Source organism: Gadus morhua, chromosome 8 (assembly GCF_902167405.1).
Source record: "Gadus morhua chromosome 8, gadMor3.0, whole genome shotgun sequence".
NCBI lineage: Eukaryota > Metazoa > Chordata > Actinopteri > Gadiformes > Gadidae > Gadus > Gadus morhua.
In genome coordinates this window covers 11,423,957-11,448,807 of record NC_044055.1, presented here as the reverse complement: position 1 = coordinate 11,448,807, position 24,851 = coordinate 11,423,957, and the positions used below count along the sequence as shown (strand labels likewise).

General features: G+C 47.5%; 1 protein-coding gene across 11 annotated transcripts in view; it reads left to right on the top strand.

Moving 5' to 3' along the window:
• piezo2b (piezo-type mechanosensitive ion channel component 2b) overlaps nucleotides 1–23,755 on the top strand; it is an 82,232-nt gene extending 58,477 nt beyond the window's left edge. For 4 of the 11 annotated variants that reach the window (XM_030363379.1, XM_030363378.1, XM_030363381.1 and 1 more), the window contains 26 exons: nucleotides 689–845; nucleotides 1,666–1,755; nucleotides 2,455–2,573; nucleotides 3,077–3,145; nucleotides 4,544–4,647; nucleotides 5,668–5,788; nucleotides 5,889–5,966; nucleotides 6,260–6,426; nucleotides 6,791–6,981; nucleotides 7,636–7,806; nucleotides 8,026–9,213; nucleotides 9,999–10,257; nucleotides 11,670–11,849; nucleotides 13,051–13,369; nucleotides 14,101–14,230; nucleotides 14,664–14,811; nucleotides 15,105–15,316; nucleotides 15,456–15,614; nucleotides 16,484–16,631; nucleotides 17,091–17,279; nucleotides 18,244–18,336; nucleotides 18,990–19,162; nucleotides 19,575–19,694; nucleotides 21,665–21,744; nucleotides 21,914–22,106; nucleotides 23,274–23,754. In XM_030363379.1, coding sequence (XP_030219239.1) covers nucleotides 689–845; nucleotides 1,666–1,755; nucleotides 2,455–2,573; nucleotides 3,077–3,145; nucleotides 4,544–4,647; nucleotides 5,668–5,788; nucleotides 5,889–5,966; nucleotides 6,260–6,426; nucleotides 6,791–6,981; nucleotides 7,636–7,806; nucleotides 8,026–9,213; nucleotides 9,999–10,257; nucleotides 11,670–11,849; nucleotides 13,051–13,369; nucleotides 14,101–14,230; nucleotides 14,664–14,811; nucleotides 15,105–15,316; nucleotides 15,456–15,614; nucleotides 16,484–16,631; nucleotides 17,091–17,279; nucleotides 18,244–18,336; nucleotides 18,990–19,162; nucleotides 19,575–19,694; nucleotides 21,665–21,744; nucleotides 21,914–22,106; nucleotides 23,274–23,526 — 5,111 coding nt within the window. In that variant the 3' untranslated portion in view covers nucleotides 23,527–23,754. Of the gene's footprint in view, nucleotides 1–688; nucleotides 846–1,665; nucleotides 1,756–2,454; nucleotides 2,574–3,076; nucleotides 3,146–4,543; nucleotides 4,648–4,888; nucleotides 4,988–5,667; nucleotides 5,789–5,888; nucleotides 5,967–6,259; nucleotides 6,427–6,790; nucleotides 6,982–7,635; nucleotides 7,807–8,025; nucleotides 9,214–9,998; nucleotides 10,258–11,669; nucleotides 11,850–13,050; nucleotides 13,370–14,100; nucleotides 14,231–14,663; nucleotides 14,812–15,104; nucleotides 15,317–15,455; nucleotides 15,615–16,483; nucleotides 16,632–17,090; nucleotides 17,280–18,243; nucleotides 18,337–18,989; nucleotides 19,163–19,574; nucleotides 19,695–21,664; nucleotides 21,745–21,913; nucleotides 22,107–23,273 lie in introns of all 11 variants that reach the window. The other 7 variants (XM_030363371.1, XM_030363372.1, XM_030363370.1 and 4 more) reach the window with 5 other exon arrangements.
• The last annotated feature ends 1,096 nt before the right edge of the window (nucleotides 23,756–24,851 follow it).

The following is a 24,851-nucleotide window of genomic DNA, read 5'->3' as shown; positions in this document are numbered from 1 at the left end:
CCAATTCAACAAAACAATCTGATTCCCCCACAGCAAGAAAAATAACTAGAACTACATTAGCTTTGTAGTTGGTCCTGATGAAATAGTATCGACCATAGAAAGTCAGGTATTTAACAAGGAAGAAATCCAACCCCGCACAGGCTCCACAAACCCACTATATGTTGTCCTCTCTGCGTTGTTGTTCCTCATCACTTTAGCTCCCTCCCAGGTCGATTCACTCTTCCATTTCAACGTCGGCAAAAATCAATTTGCCGTACTGCTCCAGGGCACAGGTGCTGTTCCTGTTTTAGGGCGGTTCAATATCACCATAAATGCATCGTTTGGAAAGGGCCACTTGGCAATGCACAGATTCCAATAAAAACAGAAAGAAGCCGACGTCAGGCCGAAGAAGTCAGGGAGAGCCTCTTGACATCGCAGTGGGACGTACTGAGCGGGCGTTTTCTTTGCCAACGCTCGGAACGTGGTACACACCTAAACTATTACTAACAACCCCTTCGACCCTGGTCACTCTGAAGCAGAGACAATGTGCATGGTGTCAGCAGTGGTGTTGGTGCCGTATTGGAGTACACCAAGTATGATCATGTGCTGTAATGCAACAAGGCCCTTCCTGACTTTCACATCCCTATTGATCCGGGTGGTACTCTAACACTGTGTATACCTCCCCCAACCCCCCACCCCACCCCTTCAGATATAGCGGACCAATGCGAGCTCCCCAAGGACGAGGCGGGCATCATCTGGGACAGCATCTGCTTCGCCTTCCTGCTGCTGCAGCGCCGCGTCTTCATGAGCTACTACTTCCTGCACGTGGTGGCCGACATACGCGCCTCACAGATCCTTGCCTCCAGGTAGACACCCCCCCCCCCCCATGCGGGATCCGTGTCAGTCACCAAAGAAGGCCACACCCCTGTTGATGTCGGCCACTAAAACCCCAACACTAGTTGTAGATGGGTAAGGTAGACAGGTTGGAGGGGCTACGGCGTAGTTTTGATTAAGGGAATCAGTTAGTGCAAAGGTGCTCTTTGGTATACAAAAACATAGTTTCTAAAAAGATAGGCTGACCAAGGCACCCTTCTTAAAGTTAAAGAAGCTTAAATAAATAGGCTAATTCATAATGGAATTCTTAAAAAGTTGCCAACATGTTTCGGCCATTGTAGGCCTTCATCAGGGCAAAAAGTTGTAGATGGGTCTGAATTAGATGAGGTTAGAACCATGCTATTGTGTTGGTACCCTCTTATCGGCTGATGTGGTTACCCACTCCCCTGCTGATAAAGCGTTGATTTGACACACCTGTGCAGGGGCGTTTATAGCCCCGCCCGACAGTGAGGAAAAATGTTTATTTTAAAGCCGGCGTTAAGGCTGACACCTTATACCACCAGGTGTGAGTGTGACAAATGGGCGTGTCCACCTAGATATCATACACCTAGGTGGACACGCCCACTTGTGATGTCAGAAGAGGCCGATTTTCAAACGGCTTGTAACGGCTAATCACACCCACACCTGGTGGTATAGTATACCACCTCTAAGGGGTTTGATCCCCTTTTAACAGCAGTGGGAGCGGAGCCAAACCTCACCATGCATGCCTCCTTTTTCTTCCTTTGTTCTCTGCATTTGGAGACCGGTGTGGTCCAACGGTTGTGCGTTGTGCTTGCTTTCTGTGGGTCCCAGGGGCGCGGAGCTGTTCCAGGCCACCATCGTGAAGGCAGTGAGGGCCAGGCTGGATGAGGAGCACAGGTCTATGGAGCAGCTGAAGAGACAGTGAGGACACCTCTGCACCACTCGGACACATCGTTCACACCGGCAGAGTTTGAAGCAAACACGTCCCTTTAAGACTCATCTCCCGCCGGTCTTGTGTTGAGTTTGTTTTGCACTTCAAATGCTAGCGGGCAGTTTCGAATATGTCGTCGATGTTTGCTATTTATTCGATTGAATTAGGTTTTATTCACCTTTATGAAGGACCGTAGTCTAGCAACAACATAACCAGATGACCAAGGTGTGTTAACCTCAAATTGCATCCGTGGAGTAAAACTGGTGACTGGTTAAAGCTCTTCTGGGAAGCCAGCTGATTGTACTGCATGATGTACTTCTAATGTGATAATGTACTTCTAATGTGATAATGTACTTCTATCACTTGCGCTTACCTCGGAAGGAGGACTCACAGGTTGCATTAACCTCCACTGGCCCCTCTAATGACCACTCCACAGTAACATAATGGGGCCCCCATCCTAATTTCCATACGGATCTCTATTTGTTTTGATTAAGTCAGCGTTTGGGCACGGTGTCTTTGTCCACTCCCGAGCATTAGCTCCAACAGCAACAACATGTATAGATCATTTACCTCACCAGACAAACATAGCGCAGCACATTTGAGCCACGTTAAAATGCAGGGCGAACTCAAATCGCCGGCAGAACGGGCTGGGGCTACCCAGTCTACCTTTAACCCCCTGTTCCCATCAGGATGGACCGCATCAAGATGAGGCAGCAGAAGTTCAAGCGGGGCAAGGAGAAGATGCTGAGCATGACCCAGGAGTCTGGCGAGGGCCAGAGCCTGGTGCCGCCCGAGGAAGAGGATGACGGTACGGAAAAGGCCACCGGCACGGCCCCTCTAGTGACGCGTCACGGTTCACTGTTGTGTGGCTAAATGGGAGAGAGGGGCGGGGTTTTACAGGTTTCAGAGAAAGCTCTCTGTGGAGAAAGGTAAGGGCACGTGTTGTGTTGTAAGGCCTCTATAGGTTGAAGCCCTAACCAAGCTCTACTGTATAGATAATGTAAATGTGGTAAAAAAAAGAAAGAAATGTGAGGTTCATTTTCTAGCATGATTTTTACTTTCAGATTTTGCTGTTTTGAATGCAATCAGTTTTTGCTGTTTAAGTTCAATTTATGCTCCTTCTAATCAATACATCTAGGCTTTTTAGGTTACATTCATCTCCTTTTGGTAAATTCCTGCTCTTTATTTTTACTTTATAATCTCTGCCTTTCAATCTAAAAAAGAGCAACGTCTTGAAAAAAAAAAGATAATACAATGTCTTGAGTGATTTATCTATGAAATGTTGCATTGATCTATTTGTGGAATTTTTAGGAGCAGAGCGAACGAAAGCCAAGACCAAAAAAAAGCAGTGGTGGAGGCCGTGGGTAGACCATGCTTCTAGTAGGTTGGCCCCTCCCCCCTCTCCTTTCTTCCACTCTGATTGGCCCTTGTGTCCTTGATCAGAACTCTTTGAGGATTCCCACACTGACCCGGGGCTCTGAGGAAACCTCTGCTATACCAAAAGCTCCTCCCAGACCTTGGTCCTTCTCTGCCTCTGTTTAGGGACCCATTTCTTCAACAGCCTTCATTGTAATTGGATTAAACCAAAGAAGCGCAGTCGAAAGGTGTTAACTCTGGACTTCAGTGTCACTGTTGGTCTATGGCGGCCGTAAACAGACAGGAACCAATAAGAAAACGACCTAAGGTGTGGGAGACTTGTTGCAGAGGCTTTTGGTATACACACTGGCCTTCCCTTTCCTTAGGATCCCACAGTAGGGAATCACTCAGCTGTAACACGTTTTAGTGGCAAAGAGATGAAGCATCCCCCAGCCTTTCTCTGAACACAAGACAAAGGGTGACGGACTCATCCTTTGCATGTAGACATGATCACGCAACAGGTGTCAGCGCACATGTCGAACCGTTAAAGTCAAACCTTAATCAATGGTTCGAGAAGAAGCGAAAAATAATTCCTCCATCTTTCTTCATGTGTGCCTTCCGCTTTGCTGATTGCCTGTTGGTTTGAACCCATGTCTGCACATTCTAGTACAATGCACTCTCACGTAGCATTTCCTTTTTTTTACCAAGTAGTGTGATCATTTCCCCTTTCCAAGGCATTTGGAAGCCAACCTTGTCGTCTTTATATATTTCCCCAGCATACCCCCATCCCACATCCCCTGCCCCCCCCACCCCTCCACCCCCCCACCCCCCCCCCGTCTATTCAGACTTTTCTGTTCAAGGACGCACGGTGTCACACAACTCACACCTGAAGAGCTACACCCTAACCGCTCAGCCCCTCGGCTCGCTCTAAGAGCTGTGTGCTCTCCAAACTATCCACCACAAAAAAAAAACGTCTCCATGTTTGCACTTTTTGTTGTGTTCGTTGCGCTGATGGCGTATCTGCTCGCAAAAAACCTAGAGTTCCTTCATCAACCCATACGATCTGTTGATTATCTTCCTTTGGCCCTGTCCATCTTCCTCCAACGTCATCATCTCATACGCTTGGGAGTTTTGAAACCGTCTCCATCGGGTACCGGCCGGCGGGGGTCGGGTTTGGTGTGTGTCACCTGTCAGAGGATGCAAGGCTGTGTTAAGGTTGTGGCGTTAAGAATCAAGCCTTGAATGTTGATTTTGTTGGATCGGTCGTCACACACGTCCATGAACGAAAGGGGAGCCATTCGTCATGTCTTTGGTTTTCAAATGTGTATGTATGGAGGAACGTTGTTATGCTGCTCATAGTGTGAACTTAGGTTTCCTCTTGCCTTGGCTGGGTTTAACTGTGCTTTGCCCCTTGCTCCTCAGTGGTGAGAAGTGGAGATTATTACTTGTTTGAAACTGACAGTGAGGAAGAGGAGGAAGAGGAGGACAAAACCGAGGAGGACCTTCCTAAAAAGTCAGCGTTTCAGGTGAGCTTCCAGGAACCCGGACGTCCGACCCCTTATCAAGTGTTCGGTTAACCCTATAGGCTTCATACACGTTTCAAGAATACGCAATGACTAGCAACCTGACACATTCATTCGATAAAGGCTTGACAAACACATGGTCTAGTGTGCACAGTTGAATTGTACTCGCTCACTAACTCACTGTCTTTAACATTAACAATGATTTTCCTACTAACCTCCTTCTGTTTGATCCTTCTCTCTGTAGCGTGCTATCGGAAAGTTTGCCTCTGCTTTGCTGGCATTGCCAAAGTCTATTATCAAACTGCCCAAAACTGTACTGCAGTATGTAATGAAGGCAGGCAAGGTATTTAAGCAAGAGATTCCTGAGCGCTTTGCTGTTGTGTTGCTGTGAAGTCCTGCCAGCTTGATAATGTGCAATGCATCGTAGGCTGCCTCTCCATCCCATGTGTTTGGTCTCCTTGTCTCGAAGCTCCGTGAGGCGTATTTCACCTAACGTCAGGGGCATAGGCACAAGAACAGCCTGGAAGGATCCGTTGGGCAGGCGCCTCATCCAAAGAACCCCACATTAGCGCACCTCGCAATGCATTTTCGGCTTCTACAATGGCTGGCTTCCCTGGTGCTTAGATCACCCGGGGTGTCCTTGTTGTACTCTGGGTTTTAACTTTTTCGGAGAGCCCCGAAAGGGAAAAGACATTAAGACAAGTTAACATGGAATGGAAAGGGACAGTGCAACTTTTTAAGCATGTAGAAATGCCTGAGTGATCAGATTAAAGTCTGCATGAACTAGATCCCTGTACGTGTCTTTTTTTCCTGATCCTCTTTTGTGTCAAGATCCCTTCTTTATTAAAATAAATATACAACTCAAGAGAAAGACAATGACAAGCACCGATGTTGCCTGAGACGATGCTGTGTTTGCGTGCATGATTACCGTCGTCGTTTTTGCCTTCGCTCCCCTTTTTGAGTCATTGTTTTACAGTTTGCTGTACAAACAAATGGTTAAGTGGTTCTGCTGTCTCCCACCAGTTCCTCTACCACGCCTGGATCACAGACCCCAAGACGGCTCTCAGGGAGAAGGCCAAAGAGAGGCGAAAGTTCTGGAAGAAGTACACCAAGGGAGTGCGAAGCAGAAAAAGCAAGAAAGAGAGTAGGTTCCAGAACCAAAACAAAGTTGATGGATTATTTGGCAGCGGTGGACTCCGTGTTGACTAACACGTACATTCCGTGGTCTGTGTGTATGTTTAAAGGTCATGTGACTATAGAGGTAGGAGACCTGCCGGAGGGTGTAGGGGAAGACGAGGACAGCAAAAAGTCTAAAGGCCCAGGTTTGTTGTTTCCCTTTGCCATGACAACTGTAGCCACGGGGACAATAACATCTGTCTATTCACTTGAGTCTGAAAACCAAACAAAACCTCATGGGGTTAAGCCAACACGCGAGCTTCATTTCATGCCAGGAATGTCCATTTTGAGGTTTTATGTCTCTGATGTGTCGGGAATCCAAAAAATACAATATGTAGTCACATCAAACGTTTAGGACTCTAGTCTAAACTCGCCTCTTTAAAAACCATGTAAAGCGTGCGTGAAAACATAAAGGCCTACCATGACCCCTTTCCCACAGACAACGTCATCAAGCGCATGTACAACATCATCAAGTTCTTGCTGGTGCTGTGCCAGACCACGGTGGACAGTTTCACCAAGTGGATGAATGAGATGTGCCAGGAGCACATCGACATCTCCAGCGTGCTGCGCATCGAGCGCTGCATGCTCACACGCGAGGTCAAGAAGGTACGCTCTGCCATAAGGCTCTAACACAACTGTTTAAGAAATATTGTGCTGTCAAAAATCACTTCACCTAAATACTGCAATACTTCAATGTAATAATGTGCACTTTCCACTGTACATGTGTAATTTAGTATTTATTCCTGTAGTGAAGGACCTCTTGGCCTCATTTGTTGTGCAACCCCTGGGTGTGTACATTTATGCCCTTATGGCATGACATTGTAATCACTGTTTTTTTTTTTTAATTTTATTGTATGTATGTATTGCTGGACGCACTTTATTTTATTATTGCATCTTTCGAAAGTGAATGTCTCATGTTAACTCTCATGGATGGAATAAAGTTCTTGTGTATCTACCTGGTCTCCTCCAGGGCAACGTGCCATCCAGGGACCACATCCACGTGTACTACCAGAAGGCCATGAGGCTCAACATGTCCCGGCAGTCCAGCATGGACCTGCTCAGCGAGGACGACTCGGGCTCCCAGAGGGTCCCCAGACGGAGGCAGGGGCGCTTTCCCATGGGGAGCGGGGACTCCATGGCCTCCCGGGACAGCATCTCCAGGTAGGGGGGGGGGGGCCAGCGCCCCGGCTCAGCCTATGCAGAACATATACATGCATGCATACTTCCCCTCTAGCCATCCATCCATCCATCCGTCCACCCACACTAACACACACGTTTTAATTACTTTTTACCTCCTTCGATATCTAGTCATATTGGCATTAGTAAAGTAAAGTACATAGATGCAAACAAAAACGTGGAGTCTGCATTCACAAACGGATTTGTGCCCTGCAAGTTCTATCAGTCGGCATGTTGATGTTTCAGAGAGGCATGTGCTTGTATCGATGCCACTAGGATTTCCCCCTGGCGAATGACGCATGACGTGCTCAATCCGCCTAGCTACACAGGACTCAACCGCCACTGAATGGACTTTGCACCATTCGCCACCAGCGACCGTGCCGTTCCCGTGGCTCCGTTTGTGTGTGTGTGTGTGTGTGTGTGTGTTTGTGTGTTGTGTATCGCGACTGGGGGGGGGGGGGCCCTCATGATTTCACCGCCGCGTCGTAGGCATACAATATACTGTCTATTGTATGACATGTTAGCCCCCCGGAGCTAACATGTCATACAATATACTGTCTATTGTATGACATGTTAGCCCCCCGGAGCTAACATGGCGGCTCGCCGTCCCCTCCCGCGCCGTCTGTCTGTCCACACCAGCGGGTACACGGAGGCCACCATGCTGTCACGCCAGTCCACCCTGGACGACCTGGACGGCATGCCCGAGTGCATCCCCAAAACCAGCGAGCGGGCGCGGCCCAAGCTGCGCAAGATCTACGGCATGGACGCCTCCAACTCCTCGGCCGACAGCGGGAGCAGCCTCGTGTCCAGGTTAACCCCCCCCCCCCCCCTCCCCATCTCACCACATACTCACCATCATACTGCATGACATGAGGCACGTCGTCACGTTGATGTGTCTCATGTGGTCTTCACGGCGGGGGTCATACTCTCTGTTCTGCGTGGCGTTCTGGGGGTGTGAGCGGGCGTGGCCGGTTGTAAAGTAACCTGTTGTCCCGTCCCCGCCCCCCGTCCCCCCACCTCCCACGGCAGCGAGGCCACCCAGTGTATCACGCTGTACTCCCGGCAGGGGACCACGGACACCATAGAGGAGGTGGAGGACGAACACGACCTGGGAGAAGACGGGCGCCAGGCGGAGCCAAGGGGCTGCCAGGAGCCGGAGGGCTCTCTGGATCCGGGGGGCTCCCAGGAGCAAGAGGGGTCTGTGGAGCCAGGGGGGTCACAAGGGCCAGAGGGCTGCCAGGATTATGAGGGGTCCCTCGAGCCGGAAGGGTCCCCACAGCTAGAGGGGTCCATGGAGCTAGAGGGGTCCATGGAGCTAGAGGGGTCCCAACAGCCAGAGGGGTCCTTTGAGCTAGAGGGGTCCCCACAGCTAGAGGGGTCCATGGAGCTAGAGGGGTCCCAACAGCCAGAGGGGTCCTTGGAGTTAGAGGGGTCCCCACAGCCAGAGGGGTCCTTTGAGCTAGAGGGGTCCCCACAGCTAGAGGGGTCCCAACAGCCAGAGGGGTCCCCACAGCCAGAGGGGTCCCCACAGCCAGAGGGGTCCTTGAAGCTAGAGGGGTCCCCACAGCCAGAGGGGTCCTTGGAGCTAGAGGGGTCCCCACAGCCAGAGGGGTCCCAGGAGCAGGCGGAGTGCGGGGATTCTGAGGGGTCCCAGGACCCTGAAGGGTCGGAGGAGCCGGACTGGACTCAGGTACTGGACGGGTCCCAGGAGACGGAAGCCGGGCCCTGGGGAGTGGACAACCCTGCTTGGCAGAAGGATGACGAGGAGGAAGGCCAGGAGGACCAGTGCAGACAAGGGGTCTCCTGGGATTCCTTTGGCCCAGGAGAAGGCCCCTCAATGACGGGGACGGAGACGGAGGAGGGGGCGGGGGCGGGGCCGGCCGGGATCCAGGATCCGGACTACACCACAGATAGCGAGGACGGGGAGGCCGGTTCGCGCGAGTCCTCCCGGCGCCAGTCCTCCCGGCGCCAGGGCCGGTCTGCGCTGCTCTACACCCCCGACACGGACGCCTCCAAGACGTCCGACGCCGAGGTGCCGCCGAGTTACAGCAAGGTGGTGAGCTTCGACCGCCTGGAGGTCAGCGACGACGACAGCGACATGGACCGCGGGAGGATGGCGATGACCTCAGACAGCCGGTCGGAGGGCAGCACCCGCTCCGACCTGGCGCAGCCCTCCATGATGACCGAGCTGACCGCCAGCGAGCTGCTGCTCAGCAAGTGAGTACCGGTACAACAACGACACTATTAATGACACTAATGGCCTGCTGACTGCGAGCATGAGATGGGTCAACACAATGCAACTAGTTATCCATCTTGATCGAATTTGTATGAGAAAAGGACATTTAATTGAAACCTGCAGAAGCCTATGTACATGTATTTACTGCTGCCATCACCTTTGTTGAAAATGTGTCTTCAAGGGCTGATAATCCCATGTTCCCGCAACGCAATGACCACGCCGACGCTTTGACGCGTCCGTGAACCTTTATGGTTCTGCGCCGGGTATTAGTGAGCGGACCAATCACAGCCCTTGCTGCTGCGTCGCCTCGACGGAAGGTTATGATTTTTGGGAGGCGCACGTCAGGCCCTTGCGGTGGACGGAGGGTCCGCAAGGACGTAAGGGGTCCGTAACCCCCTTACGTTGCGTGAACGTGGAACCATAAAGGGCCCTTAAGTGTTTTAAGAGTATTATCCATCCAACCGTGGCTGAAGAAACCGTGGTTTGATTCAGGGTATCGGGGATAAAGAGGAGCCAATCCTAATCATGTTGAACCATAATCGCTGCCGTGAAAGTTTAAATATGCCTCAATCAAAGCTGATCCCCATCTCTTGGAATAATGTGAAACTCACCCAATTCGTTAGCGTCACTATTTTAATTGTTACCATGGAACGAAGTCGAAGCCGCCTGTCTCTTCCTCACCTCACTCCTCATCGCTCTCCACTCTCCCTTGCCACCGCTCTGTCCCCCCCCCCCCCCCCCCCTGTCCGTCCGTCCGACCGTCCAGGATGTTCTACGACGAGGAGCTGGACCAGTCAGAGAAGTTCTACGACAGCCAGCCGCTGGGGCTGCAGCTGGGATACGCGCTGTACAACATGCTGGTGGCCCACTCGGAGATGGTGTGCTACCTGGTGATCATCCTCAACCACATCATGTCGGCCAACCTCGCCACGCTGGTCATCCCTATTAACATCTTCCTGTGGGCCATGCTGTCTGTGCCGCGTCCCAGCAAGCGCTTCTGGATGACCGCCATCGTGTACACGGAGGTGGGTCGGGGGGGTTGATGCATTTGTGGATGTGTGGATAGGTATCTATACAGTTAAGTACATATATATATAAATATATTTAGATGTGTGTGTGTGTATATTTATATTTATGTATATGTATATATGTTTATGTATATATATACTGTGTATATATATAAATATGTCTATATATATATGTATAGGTTATACAGTATATATGTATATATCTGTGTATATATATATATATATATTAGAGCTGTCAGTTAAACGCGTTATTAACGGCGTTAACGCAAACCGATTTTAACGGCGTTAATTTTTTTTATCGCGCGATTAACGCAATTATTATATTTAAAAAAAAAACCTTTTTCTTTTTTTCTTTGGCTCAAAACAAAGAAGCAGTAGCCTGACTGCTATGTTCAAATGACATTTGTTCAAAGCAGTTGTTTAATTGCACTATATGCTCTTTTTTTGTATCGTCCTGTTTTGATCAGTATATGCCAATGTTGTTATCAATAAAAAATCATTTGCACAAGGCAAGCCGATGCACTTCACCATGTTGATAAGAGAATTAAAATGAGAAGAATTATGGGACAAAAAAATCAAGGGATATTTAGCTTAGAAAAATAATTTGTGATTAATTGCGATTAATCGTGAGTTAACTATGACATTAATGCGATTAATCACGATTAAATATTTTAATCGCTTGACGGGAAAATAATGCTTATTTTCTTCATGTGTGTAACTTCATGGTTTGTCTTTTTACAATTTATTTGTAACAAGCATTTGTAGTGTTGATCAGCAGAGAAATAGTCTGCCAAAGACGTTGACGTCGCTTAGCAACCGAAGACGCTGGGGTTGACAAGTTAGCGGACTACTTGCGGAGTGGTACCATAGATGTCATTAGAGGCAAAAAATCCTTTGTCTTCTTGACAGCGGTCAATTATACTTAGCAACGGTGAACTATGAAATATAATTCACTGCCGGAAGTTGTGAAGGGCCCATGCAAGTGAACGGAGCGTTCCACGGCATTGAGAAGAGCCGTGCAATAAATATATATAATCTTTTTTGCAATGTTCTCTGTAATTCGTTATTGACTGGTCTAGCCTCAGGGCTTATGCGTGTTATTGTTCATTAAGTCATGGCCTAAAAATTATTAAAATATATACTTGCCAATATTGCAGTAGTCAACCATGCCTTCATGTAAAATGTGAAGAAACATGAGCATGGAATATTTCTTGTATTCACTGCTGGGTAAATTCCAAAATACTTTAAAATAGATTTGTAATGTCAATTGAAGGTTTATTACAGAACAATAAAACTCACATATACGTAGAATGAATCTGGAAAGATATTTCTGCGTTGCAATGCTGATTTCTAATTGGCTGACTCATAGCGCAATCATCATTGCACTCTGTTTTCCTCTCCTCCTATAGGTCACAATCTGCATCAAGTACTTCTTCCAGTTCGGCTTCTTCCCCTTCAACCAGATGAAGGCGGAGAAGTCCAAGCCGTACCACCCGCCCAACATCATCGGTGTGGAGAAGAAGGACGGCTACGCCCACTATGACCTCATTCAGCTCCTAGCCCTCTTCTTCCATCGCTCCATCCTGAAGGTACGTCTCCTAGCAACCATGCAGCCTCCGCGGTACCCATGTCCCGATTGTCTGTTTCAAAGTGTAAGCTCGGTTTCATAGACTTCCAACATTTGTCAACGGCTATGAGACTTGGCCGTGGAAACTCCTTCACTACTGGACCGATCTTCCTGTAGTGAACCTTTGTTTGTGTTTGTGTGTGTGTGTATGTGTGTTCTTCCGTGAATTTAAATTATACTTTCTTTTAAAAGTGCTAATTTTGTGCCAATTTTATGAGTTAGCCAAAGATTTGCATTTATTGCTTGGTTAATTTGTTTGCATTTGTGTTTGGGTGTCTTAAAGGCATATTGTACGATTTTCAGTGATATGCACTTTTTAATATGTTGTTGAAATTGGTTTTTACATCCTGACAGCAATAAATAACTTATGGGCAATGAAAAAGAAGCGAAAAAAAAACGAATTCTGTATCTGCTATAAACCTGTTAAAATGCTTACCAATCGGAGACATTGTACCCGAATATAAAGAACCAATCACAAGCCTGCGCGTTCTCTCCCCTCTGTGTACGAGCCTGAGCCGGCCTGAGCGCGTAGTGAGCCTACAACGTTAACACGATGGAAGAAAAAAAACAGAAGTTACCACTGCCACCGTTACTTGCCCCGGTTCATCCTTTTAAAAAGGCAAGAAAAAGAAAGACAGAAAATGAAAAGGCAGCAACAAAAAAAAAGTAAGAGAATGCTCGAGGAAAAACGAGAATAAATATTGGATTCGCTTTTCAGCGATGGCGACAGCTGAGGGAGTTGAATGGCCTGAAAAGTGACGCAATGGTTGCCGTTGAAGTAAGCCGTAAGCAGCATTAGCGCTCGTGCACGGCTCTGTGTCGAGGGGTTGGGGCAGTCGTGAAGGGTGGGGGAGGAGTTAAACGGAACTCCGAAGAGAAGCTAATTTCAAATCATGCTAGCTCTCTCACATCGTACAGTATAGCTTTAAGTAACTTAATAATTTATAATTGCTTTAAAAGAGTATGTTAAAAATGCGCCTTCATATTGATAACATGATGACATATGTAAATGACTAGTTTGTTTGTAAATGACACGCTGTTAATAATCCTTGGGTGACCGCCGTGCATCACCCAAGTGGGTGCTACACACTGGTGGTGGTGAGCGAGGTCCCCCCCGTTCAATCAATTATTATTATTATTATTATTATTATTATCCGCTCCAGTGCCACGGCCTGTGGGACGAGGACGACAAAAGGCAGCAGAAGCGGGAGCAGGCCGCCCAGGAGACGTCGGAGGACGAGGGGAACGGCGTGGGGCGGGCCAGCGAGAAGAAGGAGAAGGTGAGGGACGCGGCGGCGGCCCCGTCGGTGAGGTCGGAGAGCCGGGGCTCCGTGAGGTCGCTCGACGTTGACGGCCCCGTGGACTCGGTGCAGGTGCAGATGCACCACTCCCAGCAGAAGACCTTCCAGCGGCGCAAGAGCTCCAGCGGGGGGTCGTTCATCTCCCACCGCTCTGGCCTGTCGTCGGCGCGGTCCAAGAGAGGTAAAGAACGTCCCTGTGATGGGATGGACGGATGGATGGATGGATGGATGGCAGGACGGGCGGGCAGACGGACCGATGGATGGATGGATGGAGGGAGGAATGGAAGGAGGGATGGATGATGGATGGATGATGGAGGGATGGATGGAGGGAGGGATGGATGGATGGACGGATGGTTGAACGACATCAGTTGCAGGACAGCACCGTTTGGAAAGTAAACCAATCACGCTCATGTTTTCAGGGTTTATCAGGGTTGGTTGATCAGTGTTTGTATTATACACATGATCTCTGTTGATATGTTTTTGTATGGCATACAGGCCTTTATACTTACTCCTACTTAGTGTATAGGAAGGATCCTGATTCAGAGGCTCAGACAGGCCGGCTGTGTTTAACCTAATAAGGAGCAGTAGTGTTATCCGTGCTTTAGTGTCACATTAGAATGAGGATTATACAGATGGCATGTGATGCAGACCAGGGCCATGCGGCTGAATCGAGAGGAAAGGCATTTTCGGTTTAATGGACTGGTTAATGTACAAGTTGCAGTCAAATCGAGGTATGAGAGTACTAAAGTTCTGGCTGAAGGTGGCCACGGTCCAGGGTTGTTTTGGAAGTCTTCGACGGCCTCAGACGCTTTCTCTTCTCGAACAAAATGGGTTTGGTGGGTTTAACTGCCCTGCCACCACGGCTCATTGCCGTGGACCAGACGTGTAATTGGTGTTGTTGCGTGGCCACAGGAAGCACCGCGTCCCACAACAGCAGCCGGCACGACGGCAGCGAGGCAAGCGTGCAGAAGAGCCGGAAGCAGCTGATGGCGGAGAAGCTCAGAGAACAGCTGATCAGGGGCAAGGCCATGGTGGTCAAACGGTACGGTGGCCTCCGTTCTGTACTGACGCGTCGTTACCCATGTGCAAAAGAGGTCAAAAAACATTCCTGCAATCTTCAGTGCAAAGAAATTGCGGATGGCAGTATTTGTTTGTGAATGACACATAAATGTCTGTGGATTAAGAACACTTGGTTGCCTAGTGCACATTTTTTTCATATTCTGCCTTTTAACTATACGTTTGTTCTATATACTGCTGTATTCCCTTCCTTCATAAAGCAACCAGGATGGGATCCTTGATCTGACCAAATTAATTACTGTGAAATGATGGGTTGAAATGACCTGGGTACTACACTTTCCTAAGGAGTTCTCTCAATACACAAAGAATCAGACCTTCTTGGATGCCGACGTAGTTTGTCCCCATTTCCTTGACATAATATTGAAAAAAACGACTGTTCTTCACCTGGTTCCTTGCAGATGCATGGATTTCTACGAACCCATCCGCCAGTTCTTCTACAACCTGATCCACCCCGAGTACAGCGCCGTGACCGACGTCTACGTGCTCATGTTCCTCGCCGACACAGTCGACTTCATCATCATCGTGTTCGGATTCTGGGCTTTCGGCGTAGGTGTCGAGTGATTGAGGACGGTCAATGTGTGGGAGAAAAAATGTATTCCGTTACATTTATTAATATAAAAATGTTTACGTCATTAAAGCTGCATTGGTGTTTTTCTGACCACTAGAGGGCAGAGAAAGGCAGCACATCTAGACTTGTTATTTCATCATTCTCCGTTGTCAAGATTTGGCAGTAGTTTTATCCTTTGGTCAACATGGCTTTTGGTTCGCTTAAATCCAAAACATATCAATGACGTTCTGGTGGATTGTGAAACTAAGGGGAAGTGTCCCCGTTGTTCCAGAAACATTCTGCGGCAGACATCACCTCGTCCCTGTCAGAGGATCAGGTTCCTGGGCCTTTCCTGGTCATGGTTCTGATCCAGTTTGGGTCCATGGTGGTGGACCGCGCCCTCTACCTCAGAAAGACCGTCATGGGCAAGGTCGTCTTCCAGGTCATCCTGGTCTTCGGCATCCACTTCTGGATGTTCTTCATTCTGCCCGGAGTCACAGAGAAGTAGGAACATATGTTAAAGCACAGATCCGATGCACAATTGTGCACATTTTTCAGTTGTTTTTGTATTATTGATGATTTATGACAACCATAACTTGCAGGTTAACCATGGCATGTTTTTGGCTGGTCCTCCCTGTCACAGGCGTTTCAACCAGAACAGGGTGGCCCAGATGTGGTACTTTGTCAAGTGTATCTACTTTGGACTGTCGGCCTATCAGATCCGCTGTGGGTATCCCACCCGCGTCCTGGGCAACTTCCTCACCAAGAGCTACAACTATCTCAACCTCTTCCTGTTTCAAGGGTGAGTCTTGTAAATCCACTGCTGTCAAATGAATGGAAGGAAAGCTATGAGGCAAATGATAAACAACGTCATGACTTATATTAAAGGACACATAGTTATTGTCAAAATGAAAGCCATTTGTTTTCAATGCTGCTTTTTCAATGCTCCTTGCTATTTTAGTAAATTCCAAAATAACTACTTAATCAATAGTTTTTGTCAAGCACACATAAAAAAGGTGACGTAAAGTTGGCCAATAAGACATTTTCTTAGTGCTTCTCACATTTTGTCCACATTTAGTGTCGACTTTAGTGACGAAAGGGAAGTAGAGGGTCTTTTAAGAGGGACAATCCTAAGGACATAAGACACGGGTGTGTATAACGAAATGGCAAAATGTGCATTTGTGTATGCTTTACAATTGATGAACAAAATGATGGCAGATACATTGCGATATTCTTCCCTAATTGATAGCAATATTACTGTTATGGACTTTTATTGGTATGAGACTGTCGTATGCTGGACCTGTTAAACAATATTGGAGATACTTCCTGTAGCTATGAAGCTCAGGAGGTAGAGCGGGTTGGCTGGTAACCACAAGGTTGCGAGTTCGATCCTGGCTCCTACTAGCGTCAACCTCTGAGTGTCGAGGTGTCCCTGAGCAAGACACCTAACCCTAACTTCTCCCGACGAGCTGGCTGTCGCCTTTCATGGTTGACTCCGTCGTTGGTGTGTAAATGTGTGCATGAATGACTGAATGTCATATTGTAGAGCTCTTTGGATAAAAGCGGTATATAAATGCCGTCCATTTTACCAAAGGAATGTCACTCATCCTATCAATGACCTCGTATGGCCAGTGTTTGTGTCTGACGGTTCTGATGTCATGGCGTCGCCAGGTTCCGCCTGGTTCCCTTTCTCACAGAGCTGCGGGCGGTGATGGACTGGGTGTGGACGGACACGTCCCTGTCGCTGTCCAGCTGGATCTGCGTGGAGGATATCTACGCTCACATCTTTGTGCTTAAATGTTGGAGGGAGTCTGAGAAGGTTGGCTCTCTCTCCTGAATTCTGATTTGTTTCACTTATGCATCTGAATACATTTAAAATTCCTGAAAAGATTCCTGTGCTGAGCAATTAATCCAGTGTCTTTAAAATCAGTATCACGGTGTTAGCGATGATTGATTGATTGATTGATTCATATCATTAAAGGTACAGTATAAGAAATAAGCAATTTCAAGCTAGCACCCAAAACAACTCTTATCCTTACCCCTCCCTTTTCCGACTCTCCCCAAACCCCGCCCATCTCAATAAAGCAAGGCTCACGGACGTCACGTTTCATGGGATTTCTTGATGCTGCTGCAGAATCCAAGCAAATTCACCCAGAGCCCTGTAGCATTAAAGTTTGCTTCTAAACGAAAGGACAAAAACTTTTGGCACATTGTTGCTTTGTAAGCAAAAGACGTACAATATGGTGCCAGCTCCCAAACACGCACCGTGTTTCCACAGAAATTCCCGCAGCCGCGTGGGCAGAAGAAGAAGGCGACGGTGAAGTACGGTCTGGGGGGCATGATTGTGGCCCTGCTCATCTGCATCGTGTGGTTCCCGCTGCTCTTCATGTCCCTGGTCAAGTCTGTGGCCGGTGTGGTCAACAGGCCGCTGGACGTCTCGCTCACCATCACCCTGGCCGGCTTCCAGGTACGTACGTTGTGACAGGCTTCAACACTAAGGAGTAGTGATCGACCGATTTATCGGCCGGCCGACCTTATTCGCCGATTTTATTTATTTATTTAATTTAAATTTATTTTTATCCCGGCATGATTTACAGACAGGTCAATACATTTTCATTTTTTATATTGGAATAAATGTCTTCCTTTTGCCATTTACCATTATAGTAGTTGATGAAATCGAAATCCTCTAGGGTTGGGTTGTCAGCATGAGAGGATCATGACTGATCATGAAAGTTTTGAGTTTTGGCCAGTTACTTTTTTTATTGGGTGGTTCAGACCCAGGCACAAAATGTTAATGTTGATACCTGCATTGAGTTTAAATTGATCAGAGTTATGGTGTATATAGGAGGTGTGCATATATATTGGGGTCAACATTGTCATCCTTCTTATTTGCATTCTTATCCTCTCTTGCTTGACTTGCACCTGAAATTGTATGCTGAGTTTCCCTTTGGGGATTAATGAAGTGTGATAATCTCTATCTCCTCAAACGCTTCACATGCGATCAGGTGATTCTGTGTGTTGGAGGTAGAAGAGTAATGCCATACCCTTATGCTACCATCATCGTCAGCACTTGGTTTCTAATCCAGATGTAGATTAAGACTGAAACTGTGAGCTAAGGATCTGGGCTAGAGCCGGACCCATAAAGGATTTTTAAGGCTGTGTATAAATACAAATTTAAGCTATGAAACTCAAAGTCCTTTGAACAAAAACACAATAACCCCAAAAGTAAATAAATAATAATAATATTCATTACTCGGCCGATACCGATAGTTGGGAAAATACCTTATAACGGCCGATTATATCGGCCCGCCGATAAATCGGTCGGGCTCTAGTCTGAGCCTGCAACCCAGTTTGAATTGAACATGACACAACACAAAACTCGAGACAAAAGGCACTGTTGTTTGAAATGACCCACTCTTCCCCTTCCCCAGCCCATCTTCACCATGAGCGCTCAGCAGAAGCAGCTACGGAATATTACGGAGCATGAATATGCTGCCTTTGTGAGGGGATATACTAAAAATGACGTAAGTGCAGCTACAATCTATCTGTTTTCCCTCCTAGTTTCTGTGGGAGAACACTGTGTGTGTGTGTGTGTGTGTGTGTGTGTGTGTGTGTGTGTGTGTGTGTGTGTGTGTGTGTGTGTGTGTGTGTGTGTGTGTGTGTGTGTGTGTGTGTGTGTGTGTGTGTGTGTGTGTGTGTGAGAGTTTTTGACACCCAAAACAGCAACTATTAGAGGGTATAATTGGCTATTAGTCTTTGTTAATATGCATAAAATAATATGCATCCACAAAACTAAATGTATCTGACATCCCCACAAAAACATATCGGGGTAGTGTGGACACAATGCGACTGACCTCAGCGGCTACATAATAAGTACCATGCCCATCTCCCTGAATTCAGGCACTAGGCTCTTGGTACGCATGTGCTACTACCAGCTCTCATTTCCCCACCAGAGTGAAGTTAGTTATTGAACTTAATTTCCAATGCAACATTCCCAAAATGGCAAGAAAAAAATCAGCCGGTCAGATCCGCTACACTCGTGTTACCTGACAGGAACCATAGGTCCCATCACATATCTGGCACAACAGTTGGCGGGCAAACCTAGGCCACTGTTACCTCTCAGGGTTCTCTGGTTCTCCTACACCATGTGTATCTGTCATGTGTGGACCCCTTGCAGGAATGCATGCAATGGCTGGAGACCTACCAGTACGAGGACCTGACTATTGCTGAACTAGAGGGCAGCTCCAACTCTCTGTGGACCATCAGCCCACCCAGCAGGAAAAATCTCATCGACATGCTGCAACATCCTGGAGAGGAGTTCACCATCACTGTGTCCTGGTCCATTCAAAGGTGCAAAATACTGAATATAAGTCCTTCCTTTATACATTAGGATCAACATTCCTTACAGGACAACTACAGCTACATAAGTACTTCTAAATGAAACGTCTTAATATTGCACACTTAAGTGCTTCACTGGTATCTCTTTACAGATTTATTGCAATCATTCTATGTACCAAATTGTTATACTTGTTGTAGTGTAATGTAAAACGCAAGACCTAATTGTTGTTTTGTTTGTGTATGGCAGTAGATACTAATCCTCTATAGTAGCACTATAGTTCACCATCACAAGTGGCTCACGTCATTTTGCTTAGCGGTTGGTACGTTCCCCAGAGAACCGCAACGCTGCATTTTTCATTGTCGTCCCTTTCTTCCATCCTGTGTTCCTGTTGTTGTGCACCATGGTCGTCCAAATCCTCCCAAGGAACCTTACACTGGGTGCTAAGGCAGAGTTTGCCACGGGCAAGCTGGTGGAACGCCTCGACACCGACACCAGGGACCACTTGATGCAGCTGCTCAACAACACCTCCACCACCACCACAGCGTGAGCCCCTCTATGCATCATCATCCTCATCATCATCAACATCATGAGGATTCACTCTTAGCTGAAGATACAAAGAAACACGTTGGGTTGCCTGCTTTGATGAACCTTTGTGTGTATTTCTCTCGACATGGTCTCACCTTAGTGCATGTGTGTAACCCGTTTGAGTCTGCAACGTTAAACTCTGTAAGCGCTCGTAAGTACACGAAATGGCTCTGAATGTGTATCAGCTTGATTTACTCCCCATAACAACACCATACAAGGAGGTGTTCCACCTTTCTACACAGTCGCCATTCACAATGAAGGCATCAGACTGAGCAAGAAAAACTATTAAAGTGCCGATCTTGAAGTTCGGAAATCGAAAAAAACACACATAATATTCAGCAGCGTCAGTAGTGGCATTAGAGCACCCCTTAATGTAAAGGAGTGAGGACAGAAGATCACAAATGCTTTGAATGTGGGGCCGCTGACAGCAGTGTTCTATGTTAAAGGATAATTCCGGTATTTTGAACATTGAGCTCCCTTTCTGGTTTGTCTAGGATGAAATAGAGTGGTTAACACCGACATTTTTAATATTGGTCCCGTCTCGAGTATTTGGCTAATTTCGAATCACCCCTGCCTGCTTCACAATGGCTGGCTATGGGCATTCAAAAACACCCCTCAATGTTTGTTTTCAGAAATGTGAAACTCATTGAGTTAGTGGTGTTCGTTGATGTTCCTAATCAAGTATCGTAGCGAAATACAGTTTCTGTCGTGTTTTATTTGGCATTTTGTAAATCAGCATTTTGTAAATGAAATGGAGACCGGACCGCAGCCGGAAACGGAAGTGTAGTGTGGTTGTAGTCTTTTCGCTCAGCTCTCCGTATCAAGAGTAGGGGCTAGAACCGAGCGAATAGCAACCCCCCTTTCCGTTTCATTTACAAAATGCAGATTTACAAAATGCCAAATATAACACGACAGAAACTGTTTCTCTACGATACTCGATTAGGAACGTCAGCAAACACCACTAACCATTCGATGAGTTTCACATTTCTGAGAACGAACGTGTAGGGGTGTTTTTGAATGCCCATAGCCAGCCATTGTGAAGCAGGCAGGGGCGACTCGAAATTAGCCAAATACTCGAGACGGGACCAATATTAAAAATGTCGGTGTTAACTTCTACTTCATCCTAGCAAACCAGAAAGGGGGCTCGATGTTCAAAATACCGGAATTGTCCTTTAATATGGAGTCAAGCGGCCCGGTTGTCCATGTCGTTTGGGGAGTTGATATGACCACTAAAATCCAACAGTAGGCTATAAGGCAGGGCTATTTGACCGTGCAGAACCCTAAAGGACTGTGGAAGTAGATTACTGATGAAGCTAAAGACACCTTAGAGAATATAAATAGAGGCGGAGGTTTAGAGCTGTTGAGATAAGTAATGCAATGAAAATGTTTTGCAATGAAAGTGTGATCCATAGATCACACACACACACACCGAAACACAGACGCATTATTTAAACCTCCACACGCATCAACAGCCATATGTCAAACGGTCAACCAAGCCAAGGGCTATGTCGCCACTATCCTGTATGAGGAAGATGTGATGGGTCGTAACCCGTGTCTGCATCTGATCGATTTAACCACAAGGTGTGAGTTTGATTAGCCGTTAAAAGCTTTTTTGAAAATCTGCCTCTTCTGACATCACAAGTGGGCGTGTCCACCTTTGTGTGCTGGATAGATCAGTCTACAAGCCTACCCAGTGGACTGTTGCAAACGTTGCTCATCTATCCTTCACACATCTAGGTGGACACGCCCACGGCTTGTAACGGCTATTCACACTCACACCTGGTGGTATAATATGTCACCTTTAAGCACCAATCCGTTCAGAGACGAGAGAAGAGAGGGGCTACCAGGTGGCTGTCCAGGCCTGTCATTCATCCCGACTCATTGGTGTTTTTATGCGTTGATAAAGTGTTGTGCTCGCTCCACCACAGGATCCTCAAAGATTTCTTCCCACGGTATCTCCGGGCGCCTACCGATTCGATTTCCAAACCCGTGGAGCAGCTTTTAAAGGGTAAGAGCGACCGGCAAAGGTTGTTGGTTGCCATTAGCTAACCAATTAAACACTGTGTGCGTTTGTAATTTAAATGAACGTCAGGTAATACAGTGGTATTAGCAGTCGCCGTAGCCGTTTTGTTTTCCGATTCATCCTGTGTCCTCTTTCCTTTCCCATCATGCTTCAGATAAGAAGAAGGAGAACATCAGCTTGTCGCTAGAGCGAAGCGCACAAAGCTCCGGGGAGGTGCGGGAGTGGTGGGTGGTCAACCAGTCAGAGCCCGGCTCCATCAAAAAGAAAACCAACATGACGGGGCTGGATCTGTACATATTCAGCGACCAGGTCAGCCCCCCCAGCCTGGGCTTCCTGGCAGGATACGGGTGAGTGGACGCTGACAATGAACCCTGAAGTAAAGGAGGACGTATGCGTAGTACACACGTGTGGATCTTGTGGGTCGCCACTAGCCACTAAACCAACACTTAACTGACCCGGCTGACATGTTACTAGTCCTCAATAGTAACTACTTGCATGGACTTGCACTTGTTTCTTACTCTAGAAACTAGGGCTAGTAGTATGAATGACAAATGCTTTCTATTAAATTGTTCCGGATCCGATTAATATTGTTATATATATTATATTATATTAAACAACCACTTAAAATTCCCCCCCAAAAAAATTTACTTTAACAAAACGTTCCAAACAAGTGTAAATATACAACATAATTCAATTTATGGACAGAAGGACACAAGGTAATTTCAAAATAAGTTTTAATATTTTTTGTATTTTTATTGTACATAAGAAGTGCAAACAAATGAACAGTCCTCCCTTTTCCCCACTGCCCCTAAAAAGATCTCTCTCTTTTTTCATAGTCTAAAAATACCAAACATCGATCTTGCTTGTCTTTTGTAGTTGGGGAAAATTAATTGGTCAGCTCTCTGGTAACTTTTTCATGGCTACATTGACATAATGACGATAAAGTGTTTCTTGGCTAGCGATGAGACTAGGCATGCAACTAGCGGCCATTTTAAAGGTGGACTGATTATCATCACGGCATGGGCTCATCAGTCACGGAGCAGTTCTACCCAATGGCCTCACTTGAGGGACTGCTCGGGGTCTAGCCCTGTGTGTGTGCCTGTGTATGTTATATATGTACTACACGTGAAGACTCTACATTATTAGCGTGACGAGACGACCGTCACGAAATATCCAGGGTTTGAGATCTCAATCATGGGATATTTCTCAATATCCCGAGATAGCGAACCAATCAAATTGCGCCATCTTAGGCGGTTCACGTGTAGCAAATACTATATATATATATATATATATATATATATATATATATATATCCCAGCGTGTTTTTCCTTTACTTAATGCATTCCCCTTTGAGACTCTTATGTATGGATATGAACCCAGCGTTATCTCAATGTGTGCACGTGAATTAACTATATAATTTAGCTTGACCGTTAACCGCGGCCACACCTCCAACACCACCATCCCCACCACGATGGTCTAACCGTGCCCCCCCTCACCCCCCCCACCCTCTGCAGCATCATGGGCCTGTACGCCTCCGTGGTGCTGGTGATCGGCAAGTTTGTGCGCGAGTTCTTCAGCGGCATCTCGCACACCATCATGTTCGAGGAGCTGCCCAACGTGGACCGCATCCTCAAGCTGTGCACGGACATCTTCCTGGTGCGGGAGACGGGCGAGCTGGACCTGGAGGAGGACATGTACGCCAAGCTCATCTTCCTCTACCGCTCGCCGGAGACCATGATCAAGTGGACCCGGGAGAAGACGGAGTGACCGCTGTGTGGCGCCCCGGCGCCGACACCTGACCCGCACACTCCACCCTCCCCCCCACAACTGACCCTCATACTCCACCCTCCCCCCCACAACTGACCCTCATACTCCACCCTCCCCCCACAACTGACCCTCATACTCCACCCTCCCCCCCACACCTGACCCTCATACTCCACCCTACCCCCACAACTGACCCTCATACTCCACCCTACCCCCACAACTGACCCTCATACTCCACCCTCCCCCCCACACCTGACCCGCACACTCCACCCTCCCCCCCACACCTGACCCTCATACTCCACCCTACCCCCACAACTGACCCTCATACTCCACCCTCCCCCCCACAACTGACCCTCATACTCCATACTCCCCCACACCTGATCCTTACTGTACGTTCACACCCCCCCCCCCCCCCGCAAGAAGACAAGCAAGGGGACCCCCTGCTTCCTCCCCCCAACGCTTTGCGGTCTCCCACGGCAACGGTACGGTGATGGTTTTAAAGGGCTCCACACCGACAGACACTCGGTGCACAACACCAGAAAGCACAAACCCGCCTGGTGTGTGTTCTGCTTCTTCTTCCCTTCGCCTTCCACCACAACCCTTGGGATTGTAGGGGTTTGTGCAATACAGAGCTCTCCATACAAAGGCCTCAGTAGAGAGAGACAGAGAGAGAGAGGGCTTTCTTTACCTTATATGTGGACAGCCTGAGGACGGGCAGCCTCTGGCGGAGGTCCGGTTGTAAGAACTGCCCAGCCCCTAACCCCTATTTAGTTGTTTTTTGAATACCAGAGCCTACCGAATTCAACTCCTGCAAAAAAAACAATGCAAAGACGCAATCACGGCGGGATCTCACCCTCACTCTGTTTGTACGCGAGATCCAAAACTGTTCATAATAAACCACCAACTCCATATCTTTCTCAGGAAGAGCTGTTTTCAACCACAATGAGGTCCCGCGAGATGGCGGCGGCCGCCGTGTGCCCCGACAGGCCCTCGCATCACTTTATAGGATCTTAGCATTAGGAGGGAGTCTAATGAATATTCAAATAAAATGACAGAAAATGTTTAAAAAAAAAGGGAGTGATGAAAGATGACTATTTAAAAAGGCATGCGATTATTACAAGATAATGAAAAGAAAAACTGGGTGGACTTTTCAAGATGCAGTATTTACCCTGCCGGCGTGATTACCACTCACACCGATCCCGGTCGCGGGTATTGGCGGCCCAGGTTCTATTCCAAGAGGACACGCTACACTTTTTCCCTCACAGTGAACGGGATCAATTGATAATCGTATTTTGCATTATTTCCAGTCTGGCCGGAGTCTAGACCGC